This window comes from Oncorhynchus keta, chromosome 5, assembly GCF_023373465.1.
Source record: "Oncorhynchus keta strain PuntledgeMale-10-30-2019 chromosome 5, Oket_V2, whole genome shotgun sequence".
In the NCBI taxonomy this organism is placed as follows: Eukaryota; Metazoa; Chordata; class Actinopteri; order Salmoniformes; family Salmonidae; genus Oncorhynchus; species Oncorhynchus keta.
The window spans coordinates 9,423,732-9,446,259 of record NC_068425.1 but is presented as its reverse complement, the minus strand read 5'-3'; the positions used below and the strand labels follow the sequence as shown (position 1 = coordinate 9,446,259).

General features: G+C 46.3%; 1 protein-coding gene across 4 annotated transcripts; it reads left to right on the top strand.

Moving 5' to 3' along the window:
- The first annotated feature begins 215 nt into the window (after window positions 1-215).
- si:ch211-198m17.1 (mucin-5AC) lies at window positions 216-21,693 on the top strand. 4 transcript variants are annotated; one of them, XR_008136462.1, is made up of 14 exons: window positions 216-408; window positions 12,764-14,092; window positions 14,286-14,528; window positions 14,668-14,774; window positions 14,867-14,925; window positions 15,174-15,319; window positions 15,579-15,716; window positions 17,466-17,508; window positions 17,727-17,764; window positions 17,877-17,964; window positions 20,080-20,284; window positions 20,690-20,722; window positions 21,105-21,422; window positions 21,673-21,693. XR_008136462.1 is itself a non-coding variant. In XM_052518664.1 (13 exons), the coding sequence occupies exons 1-13, from the start codon at window positions 357-359 to the stop codon at window positions 21,234-21,236; spliced, it is 2,595 nt and encodes an 864-aa protein (XP_052374624.1). In that variant the 5' UTR covers window positions 216-356; the 3' UTR covers window positions 21,237-21,435. The 4 variants fall into 4 exon arrangements, 3 of the variants coding, with proteins under 3 accessions (XP_052374624.1, XP_052374623.1, XP_052374625.1); XM_052518664.1 differs by lacking the exon at window positions 21,673-21,693 and having other exon boundaries at window positions 12,782-14,092; window positions 21,105-21,435; XM_052518663.1 differs by lacking the exon at window positions 21,673-21,693 and having other exon boundaries at window positions 21,105-21,435.
- The last annotated feature ends 835 nt before the right edge of the window (window positions 21,694-22,528 follow it).

Here is a 22,528-nt window from a genome sequence, read left to right as displayed (position 1 = left end):
ATAAAAGCATTAATACATTAATCACCATCAGACAATGCCAAAAATACCACAGGCCTAGGTCTTGGGCGCGCTTGCCTTATCTACTTTCCCTGAGAGTCCTGAGAGGACACTCGGGACTGTCAGTGACCGAGCTTGTTGGAGGGAGGCAGCAGGGCCCGCCCACGAGGAGGGACTAAGCATTTAATACTGCTGAGACCTCTAAACGGGCTCAAAGAGAGACCCACCTGTGGCAGACACTGTCAGGCACGAAGGGAATAAATTACTGCGTCTCCAGCAAGACCATTACCGGGCACAAACCTTGTTGTTCTTCATCTTGATTATCTGAACTCGGACGAACCGTTATACACAGGGTGAACATGACATTATTTTGTCATCAACTTTTCATCCTCCTATGGATTGTTGTCACAGGTAAGCTTGATTTAAATGTTTTCTAGGATAATGTCTTGTTGTTGAAACGCCCATGTACGCATGGATCATTCGGTGGAATATTGTTCAAAATACACTTCTCAAAGCAGGTGCCATTTCGTGTAGGATATACAAGGAAAATCCAGAGCTCTGTGGGGTATTTAAATCCATCTCCAAACGTTGCCCATTTTTGCCTATGCATTGCAATAGGCTATGTTTATATTTTTGTTCCCATAAGTTTGCAATGTCACTGGAATAACGATGTAATAACATTAAAGCTGCCAAGTGGATAGTAATGCAGTGTATAGACTCATACTAGGCTATATTTACCATCACTAGCCTACCCTAGATCCACTTAAGCTACATTTTCAAATACACTACATGACCAAAAGTATGTGGACACCTGTTTGTCAAACATCTCATTACAAAGTCATGGGCATTAATACAGAGTTAGTCCCCCCTTTGCTGCGATAACAGCCGTCACTCTTCTGGGAAAGCTTTCCACTAGATGTAGGAACATTGCTACGGGGACTTGCTTCCATTCAGCCACAAGAGCATTAGTGAGGTCCGGCACTGATGTTGGGCAATTAGGCCTCGCTCTCAGTCGGTGTTCCAATTCAGCCCAAATGTGTTCAATGGGGTTGAGGTCAGGGTTCTGTGCAGACCAATCAAGTACTTCCACACCGATCTCGACAAACCATTTCTGTATGGACCTCGCTTTGTGCCCAGGGGCATTGTCATGTTGAAACAGGAAAGGTCCTTCCCCAAACTGTTGCCACAAAGTTGGAAGCACAGCATCGTCTAGAATGTCATTGTATGCTGTAGCTGGAACTAAGGGACCTAGACCGAACCATGAAAAACAGCCCCAGACCATCATTCCTCTTCCACCAAACTTTACAGTTGGCACTATGCATTGGGACAGGTAGCATTTTCATGGCATCCGCCAAACCCAGATTAGTCTGTCGGAATGCCAGATGGTGAAGCGTGATTCATAACTCCAGAGAATGTGTTTCCACTGCTCCAGAGTCCAATGGCGGCGAGCTTTACGCCACATCAACCGACAATTGGCATTGTGATCTTAGGCTTGTGTGTGGCTGCTTGGCCATGGAAACCCATTTCATGAACCTCCCAACGAACAGTTCTTGTGCTGACGTTGCTTCCAGAGGCAGTTTCAAATTCGGTTGTGAGTGCTGCAAACGAGGACAAACAATTGTTACGTGCTATGCACTTTAGCACTCGTCAGTCCCGTTCTGTGAGCTTGTGTGGCCTACCACTTCGCGGCTCAGCCGTTGTTGCTCCTAGATGTTTCCACTTCACAACAACAGCACTTACAGTTGACCGGGGCAGCTCTAGCAGGGCAGACATTTGTCAAACTGACTTGTTGGAAAGGTGGCATCCTATGATGGTGCCACGTTGAAAGTCACTGAGCTCTTCAGTAAGGCCATTCAACGGCCAATGTTTGTCTATGAAGATTGCATGGCTGTGTGCTCGATTTTATACACCTGTCATCAACGGGTGTGGCTGAAATAGCGGAATTTGAAGGGGTGTCATCATACTTTTGTATATATAGTGTAAGTGTTTTTCTATCCATTATTATGTAAGGTAAGAAAACATTATTTAAGGCTCTGATGGATCTCTTTTCATATGTACAGTACTAATACTTAAAAACTAGTGGCTATCTTAGACTCTTAGCAAGGGGTTCCCCAAAACTCTCCAAATAGAAGCCAAGACTTACTGAAGACTGAGTCATTCGTTCCACTGCTCTCTGGCAGGTTGTGACACACATCTTAACCATTCAAAGAAGTGTAGCTCTTTCTGTACTCTCTCTTCTATACTCTTTTAGCCTGCAACACTGGTGAAGTGTACTGTGGAATCTTAATGAGCCTATAGGCTCAGCCATGCTGCTCCTTAGCCTTGCTGCCTTATACAGAAGTTAATTCTATTGGTCGCAGTCTCTTAATTAGGGCTGCTATGGGGTTGCTTCATCACGTTGCCAACTATAGCAGGGATGGGGAACTGGCAGCCCACGTGCCCGCTGTTTTTGGCCCACGGATCAATTATTATAACATTTTTTAGGACCCGAGTCGGGATCTCAATGTACGGTTGCGAGTTAAAATAGTAGAACACACTAGGTGCAATTTAGAAATTTGCTTGTGCATCAGCAGTTTTTCTCTTATGTTATGTCTGTCACTGACAGTCACTCAAATAGCCAATGTCAGCTAAAAAAATGTAGATTGGTAAAAATGTCATGGTCGTATTTCCAACCAGGGGACCCCAATTGATTTTGTTAGTCACTCTCACTCAGATATCATATTAAAAAACAGCAAACATTTCTCTCCCCCTATGGCAAAATGTGCAGAATTGCAGGAAATAAGCTATAAAACTGCTCATTTGTTTCACCGTTCCTTTGCAAAATGAGTAGAATTGAATGAAACTTTTAGAACATTGTAAAATCTTCTCTCCGCCCAATGGCAAAATCGCTTAGGGCCCCCAAAAGGCTAGTGCCTCATGATGAGTTCAGATTTTGTGGCCCTCACCCCCATCAAAGTTGCCTATCCCTGCCCTATAGGGAAGGCCATATTTCTGGTCAAAAGTTACCATCAGAGCCCTGAGAGGAGCCACTGTCATGTGGCTCAGTCCCTGCTGGTACACTGGTCCCTGCAGGCTGTGTTTATAGTTCGATCACTTGTTATGTGTTTAAGGACTCTGTAACTCAGGGAGAGAGCTAGGCTCTGAACTGAAGGAGGCTTGTACGAGGTGTGTGTGTGTGTGTGTGTGTGTGTGTGTGTGTGTGTGTGTGTGTGTGTGTGTGTGTGTGTGTGTGTGTGTGTGTGTGTGTGTGTGTGTGTGTGTGTGTGTGTGTGTGTGTGTGTGTGTGTGTGTGTGTGTGTGTGTGTGTGTGTGTAGTAAAATGATACACATGAAGGACCTCCTGAGGGTCGATCACCTCTTCCTCTGAGTCTGGCGCCATGGACGACATCGTCCAGCATGTGTCCCCGATAAGAAAGAGCATGTTCAGTGTCTCTTCTCCTCCCCTTCTTAACCCTGTCTCTTTCCTCTCTGACCACATACATTCTTCATGTCGGCAGCTTCATAGTTTGGTGGTTAGTCATGATATTATATGTGCAGAGCAGGCAGGGTCTATACAGGAGGTAATGGATGGGGCGGACAGAGCGAGCAGACACACACACACACATTCATCAGTCCTCCCTTTTAAGTGTGATGAAGCCCAGATATCAACGAGTGGTCACTATGCCGAGGTCAGGATAAATAGGGTACAGTGAGTGTGACACTGGTTTGGTAGTATCTCCTTTCTCCTCACTATACCGCCCAGCCTTTACCCACAATCTCTCTCTCTTGCTGCCTGCACTCCCCTTTTCATTGACACTCTTGCTTCTTCTTTCTTTCTTCCATCTTGTCTTTCATCTTATCACCTCTCTCCCCTCCTCTTTCCTCCCTCTCGCTGAGTTGGATTAGGGGCTGTAAATCTCACTCTGTAATTGGAAAGCATGTGCTGGCCGAGCTTTAATAGGATATGATATGTGCTCAGAGCAGAGGCCCAGTGAGCGAGGAGCGCTAGCTGCTCCAGGGAACCATCTGTTACCTACAGATAGTCAAGGCTGGACGAGCCCTCTGTGCTGATATAGGATATAGGGAGGGGGACGTAGACACACAAACTCACCTCCCCTTAAGTCTTACAACTAGGGCAAGCCACGGGTCAAGCTGAAGGTAGAGAGGTCACTGAGAGAGAGAGACCAAGGGAGATAAGCATGTAAATAAATCAACTGAGGTAACGATGAAGAAAAAGACAAGGGAATAAACAATGACTGCAACTTAAATCTTCTGATCTTTCCCTAGTAGAGAAAGTAGGACTGTGCTCTGTGTGTCCTTCCGTGCCACCCATAGTGATGAGTCCTGCTGTGGGGCCCGGTATTGACAAATCAGTACAAGACCCTCTAGCTGTGTAACTGCCTTTCTTCTGTCAGTGTGTGTCTTTGTGCCTGTGAGTAATGTGTGTGTGTGTGTGTGTGTGTGTCAAGCAGGCCCTACCCCAGGCAGACGATGGCCAGTACAGCTACCATCTAGCCAAACAGGACATTTCTCCTTCCCCTCCAGGCATTGTGAACAAATTGAGCAATCTCAAACATGCCCTGTCTGAAACAACATTCAAGCCTCTGCTCATCCCGTAACCTGGGTGTATCCCGGTTATTTAAGCAATATCGCCCGAGGAGGTGTGGTATATGGCCAATATACCGCGGCTAAGGGCTGTTCATACACACAACGCATCGCGGGGTGCCTGAATACAGCCCGTAGCCGTGTTATATTGGCCATATACTACAAACCCCCGAGGTGCCTTATTACTATTATAAACTGTTTACCAGCGTAATTAGAGCAGTACAAATTAATGTGTTGTCATACCCGTGATATATGGTCTGATATACCACGGCTGTCAGCCAATCGGCATTCGGGGCTCTAACCCCCCACTTTATAATTCTGTATTAGTATTGTACTGTTAGACATTTACTGCACTGTTGGACCGTGGAACAAAAACATTTAGCTGCGCCTGCTTTAGAATCTGCTAATATGTGTACACGATAAATAAACTTTGATTTGAGAACAGTGTGGAATTGTCTTTCGGGAATTAGGAAACCTGTTAATTCCTTAGATGTAATCTCACAGACAAATAATGCAAGATCTTTAGGGAAAGGGGATACCTCATTCCTCATTTAACCCAACCTCTCTGAATCAGAGAGGTGCGGAGGGCTGCCTTAATCGACATCCACATCGTTGGCACCCGGGGAACAGTGGGTTAACTGTCTAGCCCAGGGGCAGAACGACAGTTTTTTACCTTGTCAGCTCAGGGATTCAACCCTGCAACCTTTCGGTTACTGGCCCAACGCTCCTACCCGCCAGGCTACCTGCTTTACCCATTTATGACAATGCCTGTCTATTGTCCTGTTGATTTTATAAGTGTGTTAGATGCTGTATACGCTGTCACAAGTGACTTTCCCATGAGTAACTATGCAAAGTAGACTTCACCCTCATGATATTGGATGAAGGCAGGGAGATAGGACCGGTCTCTTTCCTTCCATTGACCATGGACATGTTCAGCTTGATTAGACTAATTAGGAATCTGTCCCCCAAGCAGCTTGTATTACTATGTGAGGGATCATTGTCACAGAGAGAGAGTGCTGCGGCATCAGCAACCTTAATAATAATAATGCATGGTACTTATACACCGCTTTTCAAGGACCCAAAGTGGCTTCACAAACGCCAGACTGAGCAGAAGGACGGAGACACACGGCGCTTCAATAGAAGGTTTATATCCCCCATATCCGAGGGACGAGGTTTTCAGGGAGGCCTATTACCCGGATGAGGCACCTCTTCAGTGAGAGAGAGGAGAGAGTGATTGAAAGAGAATAGCAGACACAGGGATATGGCAGTGGTTGGTCTGGAAGAGGTGAAAATGAAAGCTCCTCATCTCCGTGAGATACGGTCACCTCTGGTGAACTGGCGTCGGCTGCCCTGCTTTGATGTGGCAGCCGTGGTAACAGAGAAATGGACACGGCCCAAAGGACAGAGAGAGACTCACTACACCAGGGGAAACTGACCTGCTTGCTGCTACTGTGTGTGTGTGTGTGTGTGTGTGTGTGTGTATTTGATATAAGAAGGGGAACATTCTCTACAAGCATTGGTCCTACAGGTCATAAAGCAGTATGTTAGAAATGTCCACCTCATTAGCCGGGTCGGAGGCCTGTACTCGGGACTTCTAATTAGCATGGACTGAATTCCTACATTACTAGTCCTATGTCATGTACATGTTGTTATTTTGCATGTTAGGTTCTGAGATGTTATACATGCTATTACACCCCCTATCGATTTAGTGTTTGATATGTCATTTGTGAGCACTGTCAGTAACTGTTATTCCTATTAGCATTTGTAAACAGTGAACTGCATGGACAGACAGACTAGACTACAGGAATCAACTCTGAAGGGACGTCACATTACTGTGATGGCGCTAATTAGAAAATCCTTTCGTTATCAGTCTCTGTGGGGTCAGTCACTAACCCGATGGCCCATATTTCTTTCTCTCTCTCTCTCTCTCTCTTTCTTTCTTTGTTTCTTTCTTTCTCTTTCTCCATTTTTCCGTGAGCATTCCGTAATCAGGTCTGTGTTTCTCACAATGCTGGTAGATGTGATAAAAACTATTTCAGGAACGCACTTCCCTAATCCCCACCCGTAAGCTGGGCATGTTTCCGTGGAAACTCCAAGTGACTGAAAGTGTCTGCTGGAGGCAGGTTTCCGGAACCGCCATGACTCCTCCTGTCTATTTAAACCCTTTCTTCCCTCCCCGAGCACTGTCATCTGCAGACTCCAGACTGGGATTACGTCCCAAATGACACCCTTAATCCCTGTGTAGTGCACTACTTTTGACCAGAGGCACTATGCAGGGAGTGCACTATGTAAGGAATAGGGTGTAATTTGTAGTAGTGCACTATGTAGGGAATAGGATGCAATTTGGGACACATATTATCTTGAAGTACATTATCGAGTAGAGTCTGTGGGGGTTGGAGTTGAGGGGGCAACAGGTAGCAAGGTAATTGTTTATCTGGCAGTCGGTTGAGTTCATGAAGGGGCAGTTCACAGGAGTACCATTGTGCCACATGAAAAGAAAGCCTGTGAAGTGTGGCGCTGGGATGACAGATGAGCGTCATCGGCGTGGAGTCTCTCTGTCCCTCTCTCTCTCCTCTACTCTCTCCCTGTCTCTCTGTCCCTCTCTCTCTCCTCTACTCTCTCCCTGTCTCTCTGTCTCTCTCCCTCAGTGATTTGTAGTGTGGCCATCAGAACTTTGACAGCTGGCAAAGGACACACTCCCACACTGCTTAGCGGTGGCATGCGAGTCCCTCAGCCTCTGCTCGATGCTGCTCCCGTTTCTTCCTGTGTGTGAAGGGGAGGTTGAGGGTGTGGCTGGGTGACAGACTGTCGCCTTATTTTATTCTGTTTGTGAGTCTGTCGATGTTTACTTCACTGTGTGTGTGACATGCAGTATGACCCTGGGAGTGACACTGTATGACACTAATGTATACACCGTTGCAGTGACTTGATGTGAATCTGGTCCAACCCAATCTGGACCATTTTGTCTATGTTATAAGTCAAGTTTTATTTGCAGTGCATTTCATGTCTCAATACACTTTACAAAAAAATATGAGCTCTTCCTGAGTGTGTGGTCCCCTATATGGTGAAGTTCTATAGGTGTCCTTTGACCCCTGGGTGGTCTGATTTAACCCCGTTCTCATTGTGTCTTCCTGAGATTATCTGGCTGTAACACTAGGTTAATACCTAAAAGAGGGCTTCTGACTGTCCTGCAATATACCGTTTACATAATCTACACTAATGTACCCTACCTGTACAGTGTCTCTTCTGGTTTGATATGCTTTGTTCAACATTAGCAGTAGTTCCTGGTAATATGTTAGTAAAGATAAAAATTCAAATGAGTGGTAGTTGGACTACGTGCCAGTCCTGTTTAAGAATGTTAAAAAAAAGTTAAAAAGTGGAACTTAAGGAAATAGCAGTCAGAGGAGGCTGGTGGGAGGAGCTCTAGGAGGACAGGGCTCATTGTAATGGCTGGAATGGAATTACTGGAACAGTCTAACATGTGGTCTCCGTATGTTTGATGTATTTGATACCATTCCGTCCATTCCAGCTATTACAATGAGTCGTCCTCCTATAGCTCCTCCCACCAGCCCCCTCTGATATCAGGGATATTTCAAACCCACACAGAACTTCCCCTTGCGAGTTGTTTCATTCCGCACCAGGTTAGTTTTGTTGCTTATGAAACTACGATGACGTGTATACTGAAGTAATAATACACAGAGAAGCATCAATGTTGCAGTTGTTAATATGTATATTATGACTGAGTACAATTCGTATTGTATTTTTATTTCACTTGGTCCCCCTCTATGGTCATGCTTCTCCCTCTGTGGTCATTCCACCCCTTCAACAGTCTACTCTGCCTCCATACCAATGTACATGTATTTATTCATCACTGCCAAAGTTGTCATTTATGTATATAATGCTATTTCTACTCTGATTTTTTTTTTAGGACCGTTTTCATTATTTCACTTAGTCCTGCATGTTGGAACTCAAAGCCTAACATTTCACTGAACCCGGCAATCACACCTGCAACCCTGTACATGTGACTATTACTGTACACACTCTGAAATCAGCCGTGGTGGAAGGATTGTACCGAGGGATGACTTTGTAAGACACAGGATAGCCTCTGTGTGCGCATTTGATGAAAACCTGTGTGTGTGTGTGTGTGTGTGCATGCCTGCATATTTGCATGCGAGTGTGTGTCAGGCGTGATATTCTTGCCTGGGGTCCGGAGCCTCCCCCTGAGTCCAGTAACAGGTAGGTATTTTAGGATGAAGTCAAGGCTCCCCAGTAGCTATGTCTACTCATGTTCATGTCAACCTGTCTGGGAAGGGATCTTCAATTTTACAACATGGCCACACTCTCATGGTGTATGGTATACCCACATCATGCACAAAATGTGTCGGGATATAGCAGAATGACTCCAGCCGTAGAGAGCCGACTCTGTGATCCAAGCCAGTCTGTCTGATGTGGATCTAAATGAGACGTCAGTGATTTCAAGTGAGGTTAAACTTTTCCAGGACGGAAGCATTTTAATGAGAGGGGTGGGGGAACTGTGGAAAGGTCATCACAAACACGCACGCACAACCACAAACACACACACACACCATTGTGTTGTAGTTTTGTCATTGTTGCAGTGCTGAGAGAGAGAAGTGATCAGATAACTGTCTTTGCTTTAACTCACCAGCCGATACTCACCTCTCCCTCAGTTTCCACTCTGGTGCCTTGGATATCATGGTGGCTGTTTGCATGGCAGCAGTATTGGGGGATGTGGCTAGATTTACTATTGGTGTTTTTAGAAAACGTTGTATAGTGCGTAGTCTTGATTTTATATCCAGTATAATTTTGATATCGGTTTGTTGTTGAGTTGACATACAGTCTATTCTCAACTGTTCTCAATAGTTATCAACTCACCTCGTGTCACAACAGATGTGTAACGGTTGTTGGTGGAAGAAGGTGAGGACCAAGGTGCAGCGACGTGTCCATGATTTTTATAGGAACACTAGAACAGAAATGATCAAAACGACAAAACCGAAACAGCTCTATCTGGTGCAGACACACAAAACAGAAAACAACTACCCACAAAACCCATGTGGGGAAAAAGCTACCTAAGTATGGTTCTCAATCAGAGACAACGGTAGACAGCTGCCTCTGATTGAGAACCACACGCGCCAAACAACAAAGAAATACAGAACATAGAAACTGAACATAGAATGCCCACCCTAGTCACACCCTGGCCATGACAAGATGTTTGTAGCTCATGACTTAGAACAGGGGTTCTTAAACTTTTCCAGCCTGGAACCCAAATTAGACATTTCGTGATCAGTCATTTCAAATGTTGCCATGGGGCATAGAGAGAATTGAACTGTTTTAAAGCATGTTTTCTGCAATTCTACGAATCATGCCATGGGGCGGAGAGGACATTTAGCAATTTTCTAAAACATTTCATACAATTCTGCTCATTTTGCAATGGGGCAGAGAGAAAAACATTTAAGTTTTACAGCTAATTCCCTGCAATTCCACCCACTTTGGGTCGCGACCCCAACTTTAAGAAAGGCTGACTTAGAGGGTGCAAAATCAAGTGGCATTTAACCGACACCTCAGAGCTACCAATGGGCCTGATGGAGGGAAAGGTCTGTGTGTTGGATGGAGAATAGCAGGAAGTAGTGGGCTATTGCCTACTGTATGTAGATGCTAAATTAGGCTTTGACTTCCCAGTAGTTGTGTTGTGGGGCAGGGCCTGATTTCTGTCACCACCATCTGCTTTAACACCCATTTACACATTACACTACTGTAAATGTTTGCGCTTGGCATTGGTAATTTTTGATAAGTAGACTATTGGCCTGCCTTGTCCAGGATCACACTGGATGATCTATGCTCAGCCCGCTCTTTGTTCAGGTTGCCAGGGACATTTCTTATGTTTGGAATCTGTGTGTTTTTTTTTTTGTTCCAGTACAATGGACCATAGATTAGGTTTCCAGGTTTTAGTTAGCAACCACATTGCTAGGCTTCATTATTGTGTATTTATCCGGTTTCTGCTAAGACGCTGGTCTGAAGACAACACATTCTGTCAGGCATGTCTGCATCGCCAAGGCCCACTGGCAAATCTATGCGAAGGAATCTAACCAATGGGCAGAATGTTTTAATTTGGTTACCAAGAGATAAAAGTGTACTGTGACACACTGTGGTGATACACCCAGAATGTACAGTATGAAGGGGGAAGGCTCTTACTCATAGCTATGTCTTCATATCAACATCGTGGCGGAAGGGTGGAGCATTGGGCTAGTAACCAAAAGGTTGCAAGTTCGAATCCCCCCAGCCGACAAGGTACAAATCTGTCGTTCTGCCCCTGAACAAGGCAGTTAACCCACTGTTCCTAGGCCGTCATTGAAAATAAGAAGTTGTTCTTAACTGACTTGCATAGTTAAATAAAGGTAATAAAAAAAATCATAGAAAGATAGAGGGATGGGCATAACTGACAGAAATCTCATTATAAGAACATACGGTTGACTTCTTGTGTCTTGCACTGTGAGTAAAAGGGGATAATTAAATCTAGTGTTTTCTCATTAGTCTTTGTTGGGTTTAGTCTCTCGGAATCAACTAAAACCCTTGGGGCTATCTTCTTTCATTGTTAATGTACACAAGCTACTAACAGATTGATACAGTACTGTTAACTGCATCTCTGTTTTGCGTCATTGGTCCCACACTGTTCTAGTTTCGGGAGACGTTTTCTGGTTTCGGTCACCTCGCCTTGTTATCATCATAACCAATAAAATCTATATTACGTCAGCTGTGATCATAAAAGCCTTTCTCTCAGTCCACCACCCATCATATCAGATAACTCTGTATTTATTCAATCCACTCCCTCATACCGTATGTAATCCACTCCCTCATACCGTATGTGTGGGTAAAGGGGTGTGTGTCTGTGTGTGTTTGTATGTGGTGAAAGAGTCTGTATGGATACAAGTGTGTTCTCTATCTCAAATACGGATGGCCATTAAGTTCGGCCTTGACAGGTGTGTGTGTGCTCTTTGGTCATTTTTCATCTGTAAATGGGTTTTGGTTACCATGCGACAGAGCCGTTAGGTCACACGAGGCAATGTACACTCTGGCGTGTACTGTGTGTTCCTGGAAAATAATTGAATCACACACAGAATCAGATATTAGTCTTTGTTTCCCCCCCTACTTCCTCCTGCATCTCTGCTGCCTGGTACGGTAGGAGCAACGCAGGGCTTGCCATCTGCCATCTGCCTAAGTCGCATCCCAAATGGCACCCTATATTAACCAGAGCCAAAAGTAGTGCACTATGTAGGGAATAAGGTGGCATTTGGGATGGGTCCCCTGTTGTGCGTGTGTTCCCTCTCTGCTCTAGCTGGAGGAGGAAATAGAAAGGTTGAGCGTATTCAGTCAACGCATACAGATGAGGACCCAGCTCCGCGGCTCGGGGTAAACAGGCCGAGGCAGTATTCTATCAAAGGCCTCCTGCTGGGTGTGCTGCTCCTCAAGCTGCTGTGAAGCTGCCAAACACATAGAGACCAGAGCAGATTGGGTTTTAACAGCACCGTGGACAGGCATCACCACAAAACGCTAAGATCAATGTGACGCCGAGTCCTCTTTGAAGAGACTGGTAATAAACTTGACTAGACACCACACTGACATTACGTGATGCAGTGAGTGGCGTTCGAGGTACGTCAGCAAGCGGACGACAGCGTACTTGTCTTTTGTCACGCTTATGACGCGATGCACCTTTGTACGTCTCTGTGACACAACCGGAATGGTGAGCTCAGGGAAAGCTAAAGCAAATGCCACAATGAGTTTTCATCACGGGGCTCAAACACGGAACACTTTTGCTGTTTAGATTCCTGTGCTTTTGCAGATCGCCCAAGTGGTATTGGAACGCATGCTGTCAACCAGGGCCATTCCATTTATTTTCTGGAGGGCCCAAACACCTCAGATATTCTGTTTCTACCTGGTAGTTAAATTCACCCATCAGTCTCAGTCATCCCTGATTATAGGGGGGAACATGCACACCAGAGGAGTAACTGGCCAAGGTTTAAGACTACTGGTTAAGACCACAGGCTTTGACTCCCTAACCTTTGACCTTAACATAACAGGTCTGTTTCGGTATTGCAGGTTTGGGGTGTTTTGCAAAGTGTGTTTGGGGCACATGAAGCTGAGCTCATGACTTACTGTATGTTTGTAGTGTTGTCTTTTTCTTTAGGGGGGGAGTCCAACACCCAGACTCCTGGCACACACGACAGTCCTGGGCCCACAGATACATCCATGACCCCAGGAGATAGATCCACCACCCTCTTATCAACAACGACCCCAGTCTCCACTGAACCCAACTCCGCCACCACAGACCGAGCCACCACCACCCAGGACCCCTCAACTGTCCACCCTGGCACTGATGGCACCTTACCGACAACAGCAGCTTTCTCTAAAACTAAAGAGGTCTCTACTTCGACAGACCTGACCTCCACTTCTGATACGACAGAGTCTACAGGAGCAGTCGGCACCACTGCGACAGAAACAAGAACTATCCTGTCCGTCAGCACAGCAGAGATGACTTCCTCCCACAAGACCTCAGCGTACACTGTCACGTCCCCTGAGTCGACAGAAAAAGACAGTCAATCTACAGACAGTGGCATGACAACACCCACCACCACACCTGCCCTTAGCAGAGGGGTCTCTCCGTCTACCACGGAACATGCCGGAGCCTCCTCTGTCACCACGGAAACAGGCCGTACCTCAAACACAACTCCAGACATTGTCCCAACCAGCAGTACCAAAGAGCCAGGCACACATGAAACAACAGCTATCAATACAGCTACCACAAATACAGGTACCAAAGACAGTGAGACCACAGGTACAGGGATCACAAAGTCCACCATCCCACCAACTGGTCAGACCTCTCTGTCTTCACGCCCCTCCTCCACTACAAAGGGCCCTGAGACCTCTCTCCCAGTAACAGAGGGTGGTACCCTGTCTTCAACACGCCCCTCCTCCACTACAAAGGGCCCTGAGACCTCTCTCCCAGTAACAGAGGGTGTTACCCTGTCTTCAACACGCCCATCCTCCACTACAAAGGGCCCTGAGACCTCTCTCCCAGTAACAGAGGGTGGTACCCTGTCTTCAACACGCCCCTCCTCCACTACAAAGGGCCCTGAGATCTCTCTCCCAGTATCACATAGTACCTCGCCCTCTACCTCGACCACTGCCAATACAGAGGGCTCCCAGGTCCCCACTACAAAGGGCCCTGAGACCTCTCTCCCAGTGACCGATGGCGCCACGTCCTCAACCCCCACAGCTACCATTACAGGGAGCCCTCATACAGACAAAACCACTGGAACACAGGGGCCTACCGATTCTACAACCATAGCTGACACTCCAGCCTTGCCCCCCACCTCCGGCTCTTCCTCCAGCCCACCCTCTCCAGGCTCAACCCAAACCCCAGGCAGCAGCACTGAGGCCCCCATAGACACCTCCACCACCACCCCTGCCACCTCACCCACCATCACACCTACAGGAGGTATGTTTTAAAATTGAATTGTCCGTGTCTGATGTTGTAAACATGATTGTGTCTGAAGGAGGACTACATATAATGCAGCAAACTGATTAAAAACAAAGATATTATCTTCACTGTGAGATGTTAATCAATGTTGAAACTTCCTTTCTAATTTCATAATTGTTTTGTCTTCTTTCCTTCTTTTTTTTTACCACAGAAACCTCTGAACAACCAACTAGCAAAACTAGTGAGAGCCCACTTCCTCCTTTCCACACCTCCACCTCCCCTACCAGTGGAATCACCACCCAGCCAGAGTCAGCCATCACTGCTACCACACCCCTGCCTCCACCCATCTCCATATTGTGTCCCTCCACTCCCTGTCCGTATGATAGCATCTGTCTCAATGGCACCTGCCAGTGTGTGTCTGGGACCTTCCTCTTAGAGGGCCGCTGTGTACAAGGTCAGTGCTAGTTGTTGGTGTTATAATGAAGACAATGATGGTGCTGATGCTGAGGATGATGTGGATGGTGGCGGTGGGGGTGATGATGATGAAAATATTAGTATTGATGACGACTCCTTTTTCCCCCCTTAATTTTCAGCCCAAGTCTTCTCTGGAGACCTGCATCTCAACCAGGCATTTCAGGATGAAATGAGCAACCGGTCATCAGTCATATTTCAGCAAACAGCAGCCAGGATCTCAGAGGCAGTAGGTCCCTGCGTCATAAAGCCCAGTAGTTAGTGTGTTGTCCTCTCAGAGCTACAAAGTGGGACAATAATCCTCTCTTATCTTCTTTTTAGCTGAGAAGAGTCTTGGAAAACGAGTCTGGATACAGCCAAACTGACGTGGTGCTGCTTAGGTGAGATTCTCTACGCTACATTGTCAAGATTGGTTGTTATCCAATGTATATCCCACTGGTGTAATGTCAACAACTTTTCCACGTTGGTTCAGCGTACTTTCATTGTGATAACGTGGAAACAACGTTGATTCAACCAGTGTGTGCCCAGTGGGATTTGTTGTGATGACCAGGACATTGGTTTGACCATAGACCATAGACCACAGCTGGCTTGTAAATGGTGATTACGTATGGTCTTTGTGACCCTACAGGCAAGGCAGTGTGATCGCGACCGTGAACAACGTGTTTAAACTAGGCTCCAGTGCCACCCAGACTTCGACCAATGGCGCTATAGAGAAAGCCATACAAGCCTGTGGCACGACCTGTGGGACTATACTGGAAAGAGCTGCATTTACCGGTGGGCACTGTGCATTACTTCTTCAACCTGTGTAGAAGGAGATTCTTACTACCTGAGAGCTTTAACCAGACGTTCTATTCATAGAAAATAATAGATAGATAAGTACTTTATTATACCAGAGGAGAATGTCATGTCAATCAACAGTAGACAGAAATACTGACATTCTCCTACTCTGTAGCTATTAAAAAGTCCCATAAAACATGGAGTACCGTTACATAGTGTCCCTATCCTGACGGGTGTGTCCCTATCCTTTTCCCAGCCACTGACCTATGTGATCAGGCCCCCCAACCGTGTGATGTCCGCTCTACCACGTGTGAGTACAAAGAAGATGGAGTGACCAGATGCTCCTGTAAGGCTGGCTACATCAACAGCTTCTACTCAAACCAAAGCTGCACAGGTGAGTACAAACCTGTCTCCAATGGTTCCATGCTCATTGAAAGGTCATTCACGATAGGAGTCGGTGATCATGTGTTTTGGTGGAGTCTTTGTGGTTGTGCGCACTGAGTGCATTGAAATGTTACACAAGACACATGATAACAGCTTAGCTACTGTATAATGGAGCTGCTGAACACATTCCATTTGATAGAGGGGAAAGATTAAAGGAGACACAGACAGACACAGACCGACTCAGAGCAAGGTCAAGTACACTTGGCGTAGCTTCAGTGTGAGGAAAATGGGAATGTTGCCGTCAAAAGAATGCATAGGCGTTCATTTAAATACGTGTGTGTGTGTGTGTGTGTGTGTGTGTGTGTGTGTGTGTGTGTGTGTGTGTGTGTGTGTGTGTGTGTGTGTGAGAAATAGAGAGATTTTTATTGTTTAATTCACTTTTATTTATTATCTAGTTCACTTGCTTCGGTAATGTTAACATGTTTGGCCCAATAAAGCCCTTGAATTGAATTGAGAGAGAGAGAGAGAACACAAACAGACCCCACAGAGTGCCAGGACAGCAACACAATTAGACCCAAACAAATCATGAGAAAACTAAAAGATAATTTCTTGACACACTGGAAATATATCTATATATTTTAAACAGAGCAAACTAGAGCAAACTATTTGGCCCTTATCAGAGAGTACACTGTGGCAGAATACCTGACCACTGTGACTGACCCAATATTAAGGAAAGCTTTGACTATGTATAGACTCAGTGAGCATAGCCTTGCTATTGGGAAAAGGTGTCTCAAGAGAAGACAGGCTATGGACACACTGCCCACAAAATGAGGTGGAAACTGAGTTGCACTTCCTAACCTCTTGCCAAATGTATGACCATATTAGAGACACATATTTCCCTCAGAATACACAGATACACAATGAATTCACAAACAAACCAAATGTTGATAAAGTCCCATATCTACTGGGTGAAATACCACAGTGTGCCATCACAGCAGGAAAATGTAAAGATGTGTGACCTGTTGCCACAAGAAAAGGGCAACCAGTGAAGAACAAACACAACCCATATGTATGTGTATTTATTTTCCCTTTTGTACTTTAACTATTTGCACATAATATGGCATATGTAATATCTTCATTCTTTTGGAACTTTTGTGAGTGTAATGTTTACTGTACATTTGTATTGTTTATTTCACTTTTGTTGATTCCCTAGTTCACTTGCTTTGAGAGAGAGAGAGAGAGAGAGAGAGAGAGAAAACACTATGTCTCTTTAATGTATTTGTCTGCAAAGGGGTCGTTGCCCTGGAAACCAGTTGAAGAATCATGGTCGCTATCTGCCGAGCCAGGGGCTGGATTAGTTTTGTCCAGTGGGGAAGTTATGGGATAGGGAGAACTACTAAACATAGATGACTCTGCTCCCCACAGCGCCTTGTTAAACTACACATACTGTGTAGGCTGTTCCTCAAATCTAAAATTGTCCGCACTGATGTTACAACATATATTAACTTCTCTTAGAAGCAAGGGTTTATTATGTGGTTTATTGTGCAAATGTATTGAGCAAACATTGGTGAGCTTCACCTGGTCTCTTCTGTGATAGCAGAGCTACAGTACACAGAGTGGCTGTTAAGATCACAGTGTTCCCATGTTAGTTCCTCTCTGTGAAACTGTGACATCACTGTCTCCATAGAGATCCGATAATTCATGGTTCTGTATGTAATTCAATGGCTGCCTCTCACCTATGTTTCCTCTTTCTCCATAGCCTGTCCCAGTGGTCAAAGGTCAGAGGGAGACACATGTGTGCCGTGAGTATTTTAATTTAATATATTTTTGTTTGGTTGAGACAGGCAGAGATCCCCTTTTGATATTGCATTAAAGCATTGTAGATAGCACCAAGTAGATAGCTACTAGCGCCCCCTTGTGCCCTCACTGTGTAATTGCACAAGGAACAACTCACCTAAGACAATGTATTGTGGTTAGATATGAAATGTGTATCATGTTTGCTATTATTGTTCTATTCCAGATGCCCGTTTGGCTACGCTGGATTCAACTGCACTGACTGTATGTTGCACTAAAGCTCCTCTTTCCTAACCAAATGGGTCCAGAGATTTGATAAAAGTTAGTATGGTGTTGGTATTTCCCGGTTATCTGAAGTGTATCTCTCTCTGTGTAGCGGCTCTGTTGGCAGTGGTGGTCATCGCCTGTGTACTGGGGGGAGTCCTTCTCATCATGCTGCTGGCCTTGTTTGCATATTGCTGCTGGTAAGAATATAACACCCTCCACTCCTCTCCCTTCTCTCTTCTCCTCTCCTCTCCCCTCTCCTGTTCCTTCTCTCCTGTTCCTTCTCTCCTGTTCCTTCTCTCCTCTCCCTTCTATCCTTTCCCTCCTATCCCTTCTCTCCTTTCCCTCCTTTCCCTTCTCTCCTTTCCCTCCTCTCCCTTCTCTCCTTTCCCTTCTCTCCTTTCCCTTCTCTCCTTCCCTCCTCTCCCTTCTCTCCTTTCCCTCCTCTCCCTTCTCTCCTTTCCCTCCTCTCCCTTCTCTCTCTCCTTTCCCTTCTCTCCTTTTCCCTCCCTTCTCTCCTTTCCCTCCTCTCCCTTCTCTCCTTTCCCTTCTCTCCTTTTCCTTCTCTCCTTTCCCTTCTCTCCTTTCCCTTCTCTCCTTTCCCTTCTCTCCTTTCCCTCCTTCCCTTCTCTCCTTTCCCTCCTCCCTTCTCTCCTTTCCCTTCTCTCCTTTCCCTTCTCTCCTTTCCCTTCTCTCCTTTTCTCTCCCTTCTCTCCCTTCTCTCCCTTCTCTCCCTTCTCTCCTTTCCCTCCTCTCCTTCTCTCCTCCCTTCTCTCCCTTTCCCTTCTCTCCTTTCCCTTCTCTCCCTTCTCTCCTTTCCTTTCCCTTCTCTCCCTTCTCTCCTTTCCCTTCTCTCCTTTCCCTTCTCTCCTTTCCCTCCTCTCCCTTCTCTCCTTTCCCTTCTCTCCTTTCCCTCCTCTCCCTTCTCTCCTTTCCCTTCTCTCCTTTCTCCCTCTCCCTTCTCTCCTTTCCTCTCCCTTCTCTCCTTTCCTCTCCCTTCTCTCCTCTCCCTTCTCTCCTATCCCTTCTCTCCTTTCCCTCCTATCCCTTCTCTCCTTTCCCTCCTATCCCTTCTCTCCTTTCCCTCCTCTCCCTTCTCTCCTTTCCCTCCTCTCCCTTCTCTCCTTTCCTCTCCCTTCTTTCCTCTCCCTTCTCTCCTTTCCTCTCCCTTCTTTCCTATCCCTTCTCTCCTTTCTCTCCTATCCCTTCTCTCCTCTCAGTCCTCTCCCTCCTCTCCTCTCAGTCCTCTCCCTTCTCTCCCTCCTCTGCCCTCTCTCCCCTCCCTTCTCTCCTCTACCTTCTCTCCTCTCCCTCCTCTCCTCTCAGTCCTCTCCCTTCTCTCCTCTCCTGTCCTTTCTCCCCTCTCCCTTTTCTCCTCTACCTTCTCTTCTCTCCCTCCTCTCCTCTCAGTCCTCTCACGTCCTTTCTCCCCTCTCCCTTTTCTCCTCTACCTTCTCTCCTCTCCCTCCTCTCCTCTCAGTCCTCTCCCTTCTCTCCTCTCCTGTCATTTCTCTCCTCTACCTCCTCTCCTCTCCCTCCTCTCAGTCCCCTCCCTTCTCTCCTCTCCTGTCCTTTCTCCCCTCTCCCTTCTCTCCTCTACCTTCTCTCCTCTCCCTCCTCTCCCCTCAGTCCCCTCCCTTCTCTCCTCTCCTGTCCTTTCTCCCCTCTCCCTTCTCCCTTCTCTCCTCTACCTTCTCTCATCTCCCTCCTCTCCTCTCAGTCCCCTCCCTTCTCTCCTCTCCTCTACCTCCTCTCCTCTCCCTCCTCAGTCCCCTCCCTTCTCTCCTCTCCTGTCCTTTCTCCCCTCTCCCTTCTCTCCTCTCCCTCCTCTCCTCTCAGTCCCCTCCCTTCTCTCCTCTCCTGTCCTTTCTCCCCTCTCCCTTCTCTCCTCTACCTTCTCTCCTCTCCTCTCCCTCCTCTCAGTCCCCTCCCTTCCTCTCCTCTCCTGTCCTTTCTCCCCTCTCCCTTCTCTCCTCTCCCTCCTCTCCTCTCAGTCCCCTCCCTTCTCTCCTCTCCTGTCCTTTCTCCCCTCTCCCTTCTCTCCTCTACCTTCTCTCCTCTCCTCTCCCTCCTCTCAGTCCCCTCCCTTCCTCTCCTCTCCTCTCCTCTCAAGCCCTAACCTCCATTCACACTGCCCCTCATCAAAGGCCTCCCACCCTCCTCTAACCATTACTCTGTCAAGTCTTAGCTGCACCCCTGGCTCTACACCGACCCTACAAAATATTGACGTTATTTCTCTCACCAGAGTGTATCCTCAGAGAATCTTACCGATATAGGGCTGTGCATTTACATGGTCCTATCTGTGTGTCTCGGAGGTACCGGTCGCAGTCAGTGAAGAAGCCTTCAGCAGAGTTCAGCAGCCCGTACCCTGTGGAGGACTTCCAGGGCCCCTGGTCCACCACCCAGGGCATCACCCCGATCCCCCGGGCCAGCACCAACTGGGCTTCAGCCCCCATGGAGATGACCGAAGGGGGCAGCACACACCACCTGGTCGACATGAAGCCCCACACCAACGGAGCGGTGAGTCACTTGTGATTAAGCCTGTGTTCTTCTGACCACATGGAGACTTACTACAAGATACACCTCCTGCTTGTACATTGCCCCAAATTGTAATTGTCCTGTCTGCTTTCCTCTCCCTGCTGTTGTCCTCTGGAAACCTAATGGGCTAACTCAAAGACCTTCTCTGTCTTGTGTAACATATTTAAGGAGTTTTGAGATTGTCTCCTTAAATGCTGTGTTGCTCCTTGTTATTTAACTCCTATATTACACGCCAAAATCGTATGTAATATTTGATTTACTTTTTTTGTGACATAACTGTACTTGTCGTAGTGGAGAGTTAATGTTTGCTAGTGTTTATGTTTGCTAGTTAGTTAGCATGTATGTGCTCCCTCCCTTCCTTGCCTGACTCCCGGTGTGTTGCTTTAGGGATTCCACATCCTGCCTAAACGGGGGAAGAAGGTAAGGTTCTAAGTCTAGTAATGCTTTGCTTTCCCTCTCCTTACTAAGCCCCTACAACCTCTGCTGATGATTTGACTAAATCTACCCTGTCCTTTGACCTGGTGATGGGAAAGACCGAAACTTCATGAACGCTTGATTCATGAACACAGTCAATAGCTTCCAGTACCTTATGTGATCCACCATTTGGTTTAGGAGGAAAGTAACTCTTATCGGGTTTCAATAGTTCATCATATACGTTCATGAAGGCTCAGTTTTGACATCTTCATTTCATGTATGTATGTATGTATGTATGTATGTATGTATGTATGTATGTGTGTGTGTGTGTGTGTGTGTGCGTGCGTCTAGCACGATCTCTGACATTCCCACCTGTCAAATGTTTCAGACCGGGTCGTATGACCTGACCTCAGACAGCATGAACACGTTCAAGGGGAAGAACCCGTCTCGCTACTCCTACCTGGTGCAGGGCCACGAGAACCCTTACTTCATACCGGCAGATGACAGGAGACCCGTATGAGAACCTCAGCGACGTCTGGAGGCAAGGGCCCATATCCACACAGCGTCTCAGAGCAGAAATGCTGATCTAGGATCATTTTTTGCCTTCTTAAATCATGACTAAAAAAAGGGAAGACCTGATCCTGGATCAGCAATCCTACTCTTAGATGCTTTGTTAATATTTGCTGTTGGGAGGAGAGAAGGACGGGTTAGAGAGAGGAGGGAAGATATGGGGGGGTTAGAGAGAGGAGGGAAGGCTTCAGGGAAGATATGGGGGGGGTTAGAGAGGAGGGAAGGCTCAGGGAAGATGGGGGGGTAGAGAGGAGGGAAGGCTTCAGGGAAGATGTGGGGGGGGTAGAGAGGAGGGAAGGCTTCAGGGAAGATGTGGGGGGTTAGAGAGAGGAGGGAAGGCTTCAGGGAAGATATGGGGGGGTTAGAGAGAGGAGGGAAGGCTTCAGGTTAGAGAGAGGAGGGAAGGCTTCAGGGAAGATATGGGGGGGGTTAGAGAGAGGAGGGAAGGCTTCAGGGAAGATATGGGGGGGGTGGTGTATCGGACAAAAATGGCTGAAGATCAAATTGAGAAGTCACTGACTTCTAGTAACTCTGGGTATAGGTACATCTTATCACTGTATTTGTGTTGAACTATGTAGAACTCTGTGTATACCTTTTCATCATCAGGATGTTCAGATAGATGCCATGTACTGTGTGGGGCATCAGTAGTAATTTGTGGTTTTTCAGTCCTTCAAGGACTGGAATCATTCACGGTTTAACGGCACAACTACAAGGGACTTGGCAGCAGGGTTTTAAATATGTTCTTCTTGAATCCATTCTCAAAATCAGCTTTTGATATCACAACGATCTGAGGTCAAACATTCACTGACTTCCCAGGGATTCACTTCAATAACTGACACCAAAGAGGATTGTGAACACTATAAATTCATGTTTATACTTTTGAAATGTTCCCGTTCATCTGATCAGTCTTTATCCTGTTCTGCAATACAAAGAGGATTCTGAACAATATTTGTAAAAAAAAATAAAAAATAAAAGTTGTCTATTAGGCTGCGTTTAGACTGGCAGCCCAAATCCTAGATTTTTTTCTAACTAATTGGTATTTTGAAAATAATTTGTGGTTGGTCAAAAGACCAATTAGTGGGAAGAAAAAGGTCGGAATTGGACTGCCTTAAACACAGCCTTATTTAAGAGCTGAATATAGCTTGTCATAGCCAGTAGGTGTGGCCATTGCTCAGGGTCAAGCTTTTCATTTCTCTACAATATGCAGGTACTTTTTATTTTTATTTCACCTTTATTTAAGCA